This window comes from Pseudophryne corroboree, chromosome 6, assembly GCF_028390025.1.
Source record: "Pseudophryne corroboree isolate aPseCor3 chromosome 6, aPseCor3.hap2, whole genome shotgun sequence".
Lineage (NCBI taxonomy): Eukaryota > Metazoa > Chordata > Amphibia > Anura > Myobatrachidae > Pseudophryne > Pseudophryne corroboree.
Genome location: NC_086449.1, coordinates 505,232,942 through 505,245,061, shown reverse-complemented (window position 1 = coordinate 505,245,061; position 12,120 = coordinate 505,232,942). Strand labels below are relative to the sequence as shown.

Below are 12,120 nucleotides of genomic sequence, written 5' to 3'. Positions count from 1 at the left end.
CAAGCTTTTAGGATCACATGGTGTGCACTGGCTCCTCCCCCCACGACCCTCCTCCAAGCCTCAGTTAGGTACTGTGCCCGGACGAGCGTACACAATAAGGAAGGATCTTGAATCCCGGGTAAGACTCATACCAGCCACACCAATCACACCGTACAACTTGTGATCTGAACCCAGTTAACAGTATGATAACAAAGAAGTAGCCTCTAAAAAAAGATGGCTCACAACAATAATAACCCGATTTTTGTAACAATAACTATGTACAAGTAATGCAGACAATCCGCACTTGGGATGGGCGCCCAGCATCCACTACGGACTATGAGAAATAGATTTATCGGTAAGTAAAATCTTATTTTCTCTAACGTCCTAGTGGATGCTGGGGACTCCGTCAGGACCATGGGGATTATACCAAAGCTCCCAAACGGGCGGGAGAGTGCGGATGACTCTGCAGCACCGAATGAGAGAACTCCAGGTCCTCCTCAGCCAGGGTATCACATTTGTAGAATTTTACAAACGTGTTCCCCCCTGACCACGTAGCTGCTCGGCAAAGTTGTAAAGCCGAGACCCCTCGGGCAGCCGCCCAAGATGAGCCCACCTTCCTTGTGGAATGGGCATTTACAGATTTTGGCTGTGGCAGGCCTGCCACAGAATGTGCAAGCTGAATTGTACTACAAATCCAACAAGCAATAGTCTGCTTAGAAGCAGGAGCACCCAGCTTTTTGGGTGCATACAATATAAACAGCAAGTCAGACTTTCTGACTCCAGCCGTCCTGGAATTATATATATATATATATTTTCAGGGCCCTGACAACGTCTAGCAACTTGGAGTCCTCCAAGTCCCTAGTAGCCGCAGGCACCACAATAGGTTGTTTCAGGTGAAACGCTGACACCACCTTAGGAAGAAACTGGGGACGAGTCCGCAGTTCTGCCCTGTCCGAATGGAAAATCAAATATGGGCTTTTGTAAGACAAAAGCCGCCAATTCTAACACTCGCCTGGCCGAGGCCAGGGCCAACAGCATGGTCACTTTCCATGTGAGATATTTCAAATCCACAGATTTGAGCGGTTCAAACCAATATGATTTGAGGAATCCCAACACTACGTTGAGATCCCACGGTGCCACTGGAGGCACAAAAGGGGCTGTATATGCAATACTCCCTTGACAAATGTCTGGACTTCAGGAACTGAAGCCAATTCTTTCTGGAAGAAAATCTACAGGGCCGAAACTTGAACCTTAATGGACCCCAATTTGAGGCTCATAGACACTCCTGTTTGCAGGAAGTGCAGAAATCGACCTAGTTGAAATTTCTTCGTGGGGCCTTCCTGGCCTCACCCACGCAACATATTTTCACCACATGTGGTGATAACGTTGTGCGGTCACCTCCTTCCTGGCTTTGACCAGGGTAGGTATGACCTCTTCCGGAATGCCTTTTCCCTTAGGATCCGGCGTTCAACCGCCATGCCGTCAAACGCAGCCGCGGTAAGTCTTGGAACAGACATGGTACTTGCTGAAGCAAGTCCCTTCTTAGCTCCCGAGGCCATTAGTCCTCTGTGAGCATCTCTTGAAATTCCGGGTACCAAGTCCCTCTTGGCCAATCCGGAGCCACGAGTATAGTTCTTACTCCTCTACGTCTTATAATTCTCAATACCTTGGTTATGAGAAGCAGAGGAGGGAACACATACACCGACTGTTACACCCGCGGTGTTACCAGGACATCCACAGCTATCGCCTGAAGGTCTCGTGACCTGGCGCAATACCTGTCCCGTTTTTTGTTCGGGCGGGATGCCATCATGTCCACCTTTGGTCTTTCCCAACGGTTCACAATCATGCGGAAAACTTCCCGATGAAGTTCCCACTCTCCCGGGTGGAGGTCGTGCCTGCTGAGGAAGTCTGCTTCCCAGTCGTCCACTCCCGGAATGAACACTGCTGACAGTGCTATCACATGATTTTCCGCCTAGCGAAAAATCCTTGCAGTTTTGCCACTGCCCTCCTGCTTCTTGTGCCGCCCTTTCTGTTTACGTGGGCGACTGCCGTGATGTTATCCCACTGGATCAATACCGGCTGACCTTGAAGCAGAGGTCTTGCTAAGTTTAGAGCATTATAAATTTGCTCTTAGCTCCAGTATATTTATGTGGAGAGAATTCTCCAGACTTGATCACACTCCCTGGAAATTTTTTCCCTGTGTGACTGCTCTCCAGCCTCTCAGGCTGGCCTCCGTGGTCACCAGCACCCAATCCTGAATGCCGAATCTGCGGCCCTCTAGAAGATGAGCACTCTGTAATCACCACAGGAGAGACACCCTTGTCCTTGGATATAGGGTTATCCGCTGATGCATCTGAAGATGCGATCCGGACCATTTGTCCAGCAGATCCCACTGAAGAGTTCTTGCGTGAAATCTGCCGAATGGAATCGCTTCGTAATAAGCCACCATTTTTACCAGGACTCTTGTGCAATGATGCACTGACACTTTTCCTGGTTTTAGGAGGATCCCGATTAGCTCGGATAACTCCCTGGCTTTCTCCTCTGGGAGAAACACCTTTTTCTGGACTGTGTCCAGAATCATCCCTAGGACCAGCAGACGTGTCGTCGGAACAACTGCGGTTTTGGAATATTTAGAATCCACCCGTGTTGTCGTAGAACTACTTGAGATAGTGCTACTCCGACCTCCAACTGTTCTCTGGACCTTGTTCTTATCAGGAAGTCGTCCATTTTCTTTGAAGACGAATCCTCATTTCGGTCATTACCTTGGTAAGGACCCGGGGTGCCTTGGACAATCCAACGGCATCGTCTGAAACTGATAGTGACAGTTCTGTACCACGAACCTGAGGTACCCTCGGTGAGAAAGGCAAATTTTTGGGACATGGAGGTAAGCATCCCTGATGTCCCGGGACACCATATAGTCCCCTTCTTCCCGGTTCGCTATCACTGCTCTGAGTGACTCCATCTGGATTTGAACTTTTGTAAGTGTTCAAATATTTCAGATTTAGAATAGGTCTCACCTAGCCTTCTGGCTTCAGTACCACCATATAGTGTGGAATAATACCCCTTTCCTTGTTGTAGGAGGGGTACTTTGATTATCACCTGCTGGGAATACAGCTTGTGAATTGTTTTCAATACTGCCTCCCTGTCGGAGGGAGACATTGGTACAGCAGACTACAGGAACCTGCGAGGGGGAAACGTCTCGACATTCCAATCTGTACCCCTTGGATACTACTTGTAGGATCCAGGGGTCCTGTACGGTCCCAGCGTCATGCTGAGAACTTGGTAGAAGCGTTGGAGGGCTTCTGTTCCTGGGAATGGGCTGCCTGCTGCAGTCTTCTTCCCTTTCCTCTATCCCTGGGCAGATATGACTCTTATAGGGACGAAAGGACTGAGGCTGAAAAGACGGTGTCTTTTTCTGCAGAGATGTGACTTAGGGTAAAAAACGGTGGATTTTCCAGCAGTTGCCGTGACCACCAGGTCCCATGGACCGACCCCAAATAACTCCTCCCCTATATACGGCAATACATCTTTGTGCCGTTTGGAATCTGCATCACCTGACCACTGTCGTGTCCATAAACATCTTCTTGCAGATATGGACATCGCATTTACTCTTGATGCCAGAGTGCAAATATCCCTCTGCGCATCTCGCATATATAGAAATGCATCCTTTAAATGCTCTATAGTCAATAAAATACTGTCCCTGTCAAGGGTATCAATATTTTTAGTCAGGGAATCCGACCAAGCCACCTCAGCTCTGCACATCCAGGCTGAGGCGATCGCTGGTCGCAGTATAACACCAGCATGTGTGTGTATACTTTTTAGGATATTTTCCAGCCTCCTATCAGCTGGCTCCTTAAGTACGGCCCTATCTGTAGATGGTACCGCCACTTGTTCTGATAAGCATGTGAGCGCCTTATCCACCCTAAGGGGTGTTTCCCAACGCGCCCTAACTTCTGGCGGGAAAGGGTATACCGCCAATAATTTTCTATCGGGGGAAACCCACGCATCATCACACACTTCATTTAATTTATCTGATTCAGGAAAAACTACAGGTAGTTTTTTCACATCCCACATAATACCCTTTTTTGTGGTACTTGTAGTATCAGAAATATGTAACACCTCCTTCATTGCCCTTAACGTGTGGCCCTAAAGGAAAATACGTTTGTTTCTTCACCGTCGACACTGAAATCAGTGTCCGTGTCTGGGTCTGTGTCGACCGACTGAGGTAAATGGGCGTTTTACAGCCCCTGACAGTGTTTGAGACGCCTGGGCAGGTACTAATTTGTTCGCCGGCCGTCTCATGTCGTCAACCGGCTTGCAGCGTGTTGACATTATCACGTAATTCCATAAATAAGCCATCCATTCCGGTGTCGACTCCCTAGAGAGTGACATCACCATTACAGGCAATTTGCTCCGCCTCCTCACCAACATTTTCCTCATACATGTCGACACACACGTACCGACATACAGCACACACATAGGGAATGCTCTGATAGAGGACAGGACCCACTAGCCCTTTGGGGAGACAGAGGGAGAGTTTGCCAGCACACACCAAAACGCTATAATTATATAGGGACAATCTTTATATAAGTGTTCCTCCCTTATAGCATTTAATATATATTCATATCGCCAAATCAGTGGCCACCCTCTCTGTTTTAACCCTGTTTCTGTAGTGCAGTGCAGGGGAGAGCATGGGAGCCTTCCCACCAGCATTTCTGTGAGGGAAAATGGCGCTGTGTGCTGAGGAGAATAGGCCCCGCCCCCTTTTCGGCGGGCTTCTTCTCCGGAGTTTGTGATATCTGGCAGGGGTTAAATACATCCATATAGCCTCAAGGGCTATATGTGATGTATTTTTTGCCATACAGGTATTATACATTGCTGCCCAGGGCGCCCCCCCCCGCGCCCTGCACCCTCCGTGACCGCTGTGTGAAGTGTGCTGACAACAATGGCGCACAGCTGCAGTGCTGTGCGCTACCTGATGAAGACTGAAAGTCTTCTGCCGCCTGGTTCCGGACCTCTTCAATCTTCAGCATCTGCAAGGGGGGTCGGCGGCGCGGCTCCTGGACGAACCCCAGGGCGAGACCTGTGTTCCGACTCCCTCTGGAGCTAATGGTGTCCAGTAGCCTAAGAAGCCAATCCATCCTGCACGCAGGTGAGTTCACTTCTCTCCCCTAAGTCCCTCGATGCAGTGAGCCTGTTGCCAGCAGGACTCACTGAAAATAAAGAACCTAAAAACTTTTTCTAAGCAACTCTTTAAGAGAGCCACCTAGATTGCACCCTGCTCGGACGGGCACAAAAACCTAACTGAGGCTTGGAGGAGGGTCGTGGGGGGAGGAGCCAGTGCACACCATGTGATCCTAAAAGCTTGCTTTTGTGCCCTGTCTCCTGCGGAGCCGCTATTCCCCATGGTCCTGACGGAGTCCCCAGCATCCACTAGGACGTTAGAGAAATAAATGTATAAATTAATGAAAAAGATAAAAGTGAAAAAAGAACTCATAAGAAAAAATAAGAAAAAATTAGTGACTAAAATGAAAATCTTCAAGTGGCCTACAAATGAAAAACCTCTATAACTAATGGTTCCCCGTTCACCACGGATACTGGTAGCAACACATTTGGGCCCAATGGCCGCTAGACGTATAGATAGTATTATTTTAAAAGCCTACGGATAATAGACAAACATGTATATAGACTAGATTCTATAATCAAGTCAAAGAACAAATGACACGTTGAGGACGTGTCAAATCACAATTGTCCCACATTATATGAAGAGTTTCCATGGCATCATCTCAATAAGCCCTCTTGGATTGATGGTATCTAATTCATAGATCCATTTGGTTTCGATGCGCAATAATTTGCCTTCTCTGTCTCCACCCCTAAGATGTTTGGTGACGTGATCAATGACCAGTTGTTTGAAATCACCCATGGTGTGTCCACTCTCAGCCCAATGTTTGGCCACTGGCTGTTCTGAGATCTTTCCCGAGATGGCCTGCTTGATCGCTGACCTATGTAGGGCCATCCGTTCCCTTACGGACCTGATAGACTTGCCCACATAATATAAATTGCAGGGACAAATTATCACATACACTATGTGGGTTGAAGTACATGTTAGTATGTGGTTGATCTCATATACTCGGTCACTGTGGGGATGTTTAAACTCGGTCCCGCTGTGATCATGTGGGAAGAAGTGGTGCATTTAGGGCACTTATAGCATCCAGGGGGCCTACCCAGGAAATTCTAAGGTTTATCATGATCTACCCGATATCCTGTAATGTCCGAGTGGACAATGCTCCTGCCTCGGGTGAAGCACATCATTGGTCGCCTATTTTTCAGATTTGAAAGTTGTTTGTCAGTAGACAAGATGGGCCAAAAGGCTCTAGTAGCCCATGGCAACACTGTGCTAGAAGTGCAGTATTTATTAACAAATGGGAAGGACAGATCTTGTGTCTTAGTGTTAGAAGTCAGCAGATTTTCTCTAGGGATTAATAGGACTTAATTCTTCTGTAATACTAAGGTTCTATGGTCATATCCCCTCTCAACAAATTTGGTCACCATCTTGTCTAATACGGATTCCAACTGTACGAACTGGTCCTCAGAACCTGTCCACAAGATGAACAGGTCATCTATGTACCTGGAAAAGAATAAAATGTATTTTGCAACTTCTTGATTCTGAAAGAAGATCTGGTTTTCCTCCTCAAACATATAAACGTTTGCAAATGACGTGGAGACATTGCTCCCCATTGTGCAGCCGCTTGTCTATCGGTAAAACTTTCCATTAACTAGAAAATAGTTCCATGCTAGAGTCAATTCCAACAATTTCAGGTATTTCAGGAGCAGGGGAGGGACCTGGTCAATCATCTGATATATCCGATATACATATATATATATATATATATATATATACACAAACAGAAAGTTCAGCACTCACCATAGCAAGCTCACTTATCCTCACAACATCAATAGATAAATGATGGGGGTTTAGTTAGTGAATTGGCCAATGCACGGAAGCCTGCATACCGCTCGCCAAGGTACCCCACCTTCATGCAGGTCCTACACTATCACAAAGTCTCAAAAATTATTGATGTTGTGAGGATAAGTGAGCTTGCTATGGTGAGTGCTGAACTTTCTGTTTGTATATATTTGGGTTGGTGGCCATGGTCTGCATGCACCCCACCCTTTGAGTGGTGAGTGCAGATATTGCACCCCGCTGCTGGGGTGGCGAGTGCTGTGGTTTTCTAGATTTGTTTTTATATATATATATATATATATATATATATATATACATACACACACACACACACACACACACACACACACACACACACACACACACACACACACACACACACATTCAGCCAGCCAGCCAGCCAGCCAGCCTTACTGTGTTTTTTTTCCCACTGGCCATACAATATGAGAGCCTCAAAGCAGCACATGCCGCATAACCTCTGGGTCTCCAAGTCCACATTGCTGCTAAGGATCCCTCCTCCTTCCTTCCAGCCTGCGCGCCCAGCCAATGACCAAGCCGCAGGCTGCAATTTCTTTCATCCATTGGACAGCTGAGCCTCAGCTGCCCTTTCTCTGCTGTCTGCTGCCGCCCGCAGCATCACAGATCTGATCGTTAGAGAGATTCAATCTGTGGTGTTTGGGGAGCCCATTTGGAAAGGGGGGGCTGGGCTCTTACCCCCAGGGCCCCCCCTTAATCCGGCTCTAAGCTATACAACCTATGGGCTACAGATGGTTCAGCAGCTATATAACCTATGGGTTACAGATGGTTCAGTAGCTATACAACCGGGTGTCGTACGGTATGCCGGCGCTCGGGCTCCCGGCGCCCAGCATACCGGCGCCGGGAGCCCGACCGCCGGCATACCGACAGCGTGGCGAGCGCAAAGGAGCCCCTTGCGGGCTCGCTGCGCTCGCCACGCTGCGGGCACGGTGGCGCGCTATGTGCTCCACACTATTTTATTCTCCCTCCAGGGGGGTCATGGACCCCCACGAGGGAGAATAGTTGTCGGTATGCCGGGTGTCAGGATTCCGGCGCTGGTATACTGTGCGCCGGGATCCCGACATTCGGCATACAGAAGACCACCCATACAACCTATGGGTTACAGATGATTCAGTAGCTATACAACCTATGGATTACAGATGCTTCAGTAGCTGTACAATCTATGGGTTACAGATGCTTCAGTAGCTATACAACCTATGGGTTACAAATGGTTCAGTAGCTATACAACCTATGGGTTATATATACAGTATTGGTTACATATATGGGTTTTATATATATATATATATATATATATATATATATATATATACAGGTTGAGTATCCCTTATTCAAAATCACACATTTTTTGTTCACCTATCGAGATAATGACACACATACATATATATTATATTATATATCTATGTAATATATCTATATATACACTTGATATATAATATATATGTCATTATCTCAGTAGGGGACCCAAAAATGTGGGATATTGAATTTTGGATAAGGGATACTCAACCTGTATATATATGAGTTACAGATGGTTTAGTAGCTATACAACCTATGGGCTACAGATGGTTCTGTAGCTATACAACATATGATTTACAAATGCACAATATACAAACAATATACATTTTTGTATCTTTAAGTGAATTAAAGTATGATGTTTTGGTTAAATGAGAACAACTGAGTGTTGATGTTTCCGAACAGTAATATGAATTAAAATCAATGAATAAAATAATCTATTGTGACATCCCCTGATACACATATTACTGTGTCATGTAATAGGGTAGAGATCAGCAGTATATAGGAGCAGCCTAGATGATATTTTAGATTACTTGATTTTAACATCTGTCCCTTTATGATTAAAACATTGATTTTGTGCACTGTGTTTGGCTTATGACTGAAACCCCTATCATTGTACCACCTGGGAGCTGTTTATTTCTCTCTGTGTAGTTGAGGGTGTGTTGAGTCAGGAGGTTGAAGATTAGTATACTGGGGGTAATTTAGAAGCAGACGTGTATTTTTTCATGTGGAACATATTTCTGTACTGCACATCCTCAACAAAATGAGTTTGGATGACTTATGGTCTCCTTGTGCACGGCGTGGAACAATGGAGGTAGGTGAGCGTAGGCCAAGCACAGTAAAGGTGTTCTCATGACTGAGCTAGACAATTGACATTGACACATCAGTAGATAGTTATTAGATAGAGTGTATGTTGCGGATGCTGGAGGACCACTGCAATGATGGTGATGGCTATCAGCAGCACTATTTAGCTGAATTCTGTTTGTGTAATAACCCCTCCAGCTGGTAGTACTTATATCACTAGCATTACAGCTATGTTATATCTGGTCTAGGCTGTCTATTTGCATTACTCTATTGACATTTCTATTTGGCAACTGCAGGAAAGAAGAGTCCCATTTGATTTTTAAAGGTGAAAACAAGAGATATTTGTACTGAATTTAATTTATATTATGTACTTGTGTTTAATTTGATTTTAGATTACATTTTAGATTTTTTATATATATATATATATATATATATATATAATTATTTGTTGCATTATTATGTTGTATACAAGTAGGGGAATGCAACAGTATAAGTAGTATATACTACTAACATTTAAAAGCCACATCTATAATCTATTTCTATGCTGTTGTGGGTTATAAACAGTGTTCACTCTAAATATTATACATGATGTATCGCTAGAGTTACAGTAGCTGTAGTAATGCATCACATCTAAAATTTTGCCCTCCAAAATTAAACTATGCTCCCTCACGATTAGGTGCAGAGTGCTAGAATGTACACCAGAGGCGTCACTAAGCCCCTTAACACCGGGTGCAGCAGGCACAAAAGGGGCGTGACTTTGTGGGATGAGGGTATGGTTTCATGGGATGGGGGCATGGACTCATGAGACGGGGGTGTGGCTAGCACTGTGTAGCACCTGTCACTGAGCAGCAGCCGGCACTTTGGTTTCACCACTCGGCAGGTGACACCTACATGTAAAATTGGTTTTCCTACAAACATTCGGAGCTCAAGTGTGTCCTCTCAAAATGAGTCTCGCTATATAAAAATTGTATATAAATTCTGCAAAGTTGTACAAAAATTGCACCTGCAGTACTAACCTTTACTTGTGCTTATTTATTGGGTTTTAACATCCAGCATTTTGTCAAAATGATTAGAAGAACAAAAAAAATTATTAGAAGAAAATGTTTTTTGATTATGGGAAAACAAGCTGAAAACCAGAGAAATTGCCAAATGTAGATTTGCAGCAAGGCACAGGGCTTATCTAGTGTACATGCAAATGTTACATTTTCTGTGCCAGATGGCAATTCTGTATCCAAGTGTTATTTTAGTAGCATGTGTTTATATATAGAGGCAATAAATCATATATATTGCAAAGTATATAGCTTATTAGAAGAGCAATAAGCTTTTTTTTAAGTGCTTACTGTTAATGACTTGTTTTACTGCATTAATTATGATATCACAGTTTAAAGTTGAAGTCTATTTTTATCTCAATTTAATTTGCAAAATAATCTATGCTTTAGTAATCATGCTTTCCAATATGGCAAAATGTCTTTTTTTCCTAGCTGAGAAGCTCTTTTAAACAAGCCTTTGGCAAGAAAAAATCCAACAAACATCCGTCTTCCCACTCAGATATTGAAGAGCTTACAGATTCATCAGTACCATCCTCTCCAAAATTACAGCATAATTCAGAGGATGCAATTTCCTCTGCAATGAAACTATCCCAGTCCAACTCAGAGTAAGTTATTTAGTCATGATTATTGTACAGTTTTTCTGAGTAACTTAACTGCCATACCAGAAATTATCCGCATAGCTCATGAATTCAAAGCATCACTACAAAGCTAATGTTACCATTCTAAAATAAGAATATATGTAAGAAGTGCGCCAATTCATTTTACAGTATAATATCAGCTTCTCCTTGTAAATGTCTTATCAAAGAAAACAGCAATATAACTCAAGATGTATTGTTTCCTAAAAATAGTTCTGGATTAAATGGCAGATGACCGGGATGTAGTTATGTGACCGGTGGACACAACACCTCCCCCTATTGTACATCATGCCCACTGAGAATCCCGACAATTGGCATGCTGACTAGCAGTGACTATTCCCACTTGTGGGTGTCCACAACACCCATAGAGTGGGAATATAAAACTGAGCCCCTAAGGGGCTTGTTGTGCTTGTGCCCCCCCCCGCTGGCATTCCGCTGCCGGGATACCGGTGGAGGTATGCTGACCGCTTTTCACACATACCCAACCCAGATAAACAGCACCAAATAAAGTATATGGATGTTTCCCTTCTTGAGATATTGGGGAAGTTGTATCAAGCCATCCAAAGAGGACAAGTGAAGGTGTTGCCTATAGTAAACAATCAAATTCTAGCTATTTTTTATCTAGTACATTCTATAAAATGATAGAATCTGCTGGTTGTCCTCTTTAAAGGTTTGCTAAATTTCCTCAAATTTCATTTTTGAATCTAAAACTGGGTACACACCTGACAATCGTGTGACCTGGTGATGCAACGATACATTGCACAGCCATACACACTGTACAATCCACTGCACCGTGTTGGCCTTAGAATCATCTCATTGGACATGCAGCACATCCAATAGAATGATGCAACCATCCAGTTCATAAAATGAGGGTACACACTATGTTCGTTGTTGAGATCCATTGCGGATTGCAACGTCGTCCAACAGTGTATCGTATAGTGTGTACTCAGCTTAACAAACTAACACAAAGCAGATGCCGGTATTATTTGATAGAAGTCCATGGTATATAGCCTGTGGTCTACCTTGAGATATCAAGAAGCCCTTGGAATGTATAGTGTTGTTTACTACTTTTGAGTTGTTTTTTTTATACAGTATGTGTGATGTGTGTTTGTGTTTAAAACCACATTATTGCTTATTAGGTTACCATTGTAAATCTATATGTTATCTGTTGTGTGGATTCAGGTCCTCTTTAATCTGGGTACCAAAGAAACGCCAAAATGGCCATGTGATGTACAAGCATAAATCTCGGTAAAACGCAGTGTGGTGCATGTGATTCAACTTGTGTGCTGGAGTTAAGGAATTTGCATGTATTTTTGCACTGAAAGGATAAGACAGAAACTACAGTATTTGTGAACAACTGGAA

General features: G+C 44.2%; 1 protein-coding gene across 11 annotated transcripts in view; it reads left to right on the top strand.

Annotated features, from left to right (window-relative positions):
• The window catches only part of NAV3 (neuron navigator 3), a 1,127,960-nt gene that overhangs the window by 1,034,910 nt on the left and 80,930 nt on the right, over positions 1 to 12,120 (top strand). For 7 of the 11 annotated variants that reach the window (XM_063927407.1, XM_063927402.1, XM_063927399.1 and 4 more), the window contains 2 exons: positions 10,555 to 10,727; positions 11,940 to 12,005. In XM_063927407.1, the coding sequence (XP_063783477.1) occupies positions 10,555 to 10,727; positions 11,940 to 12,005 (239 nt within the window). The remainder of the gene's footprint in view (positions 1 to 10,554; positions 10,728 to 11,939; positions 12,006 to 12,120) is intronic. The other 4 variants (XM_063927409.1, XM_063927406.1, XM_063927405.1 and 1 more) reach the window with 1 other exon arrangement.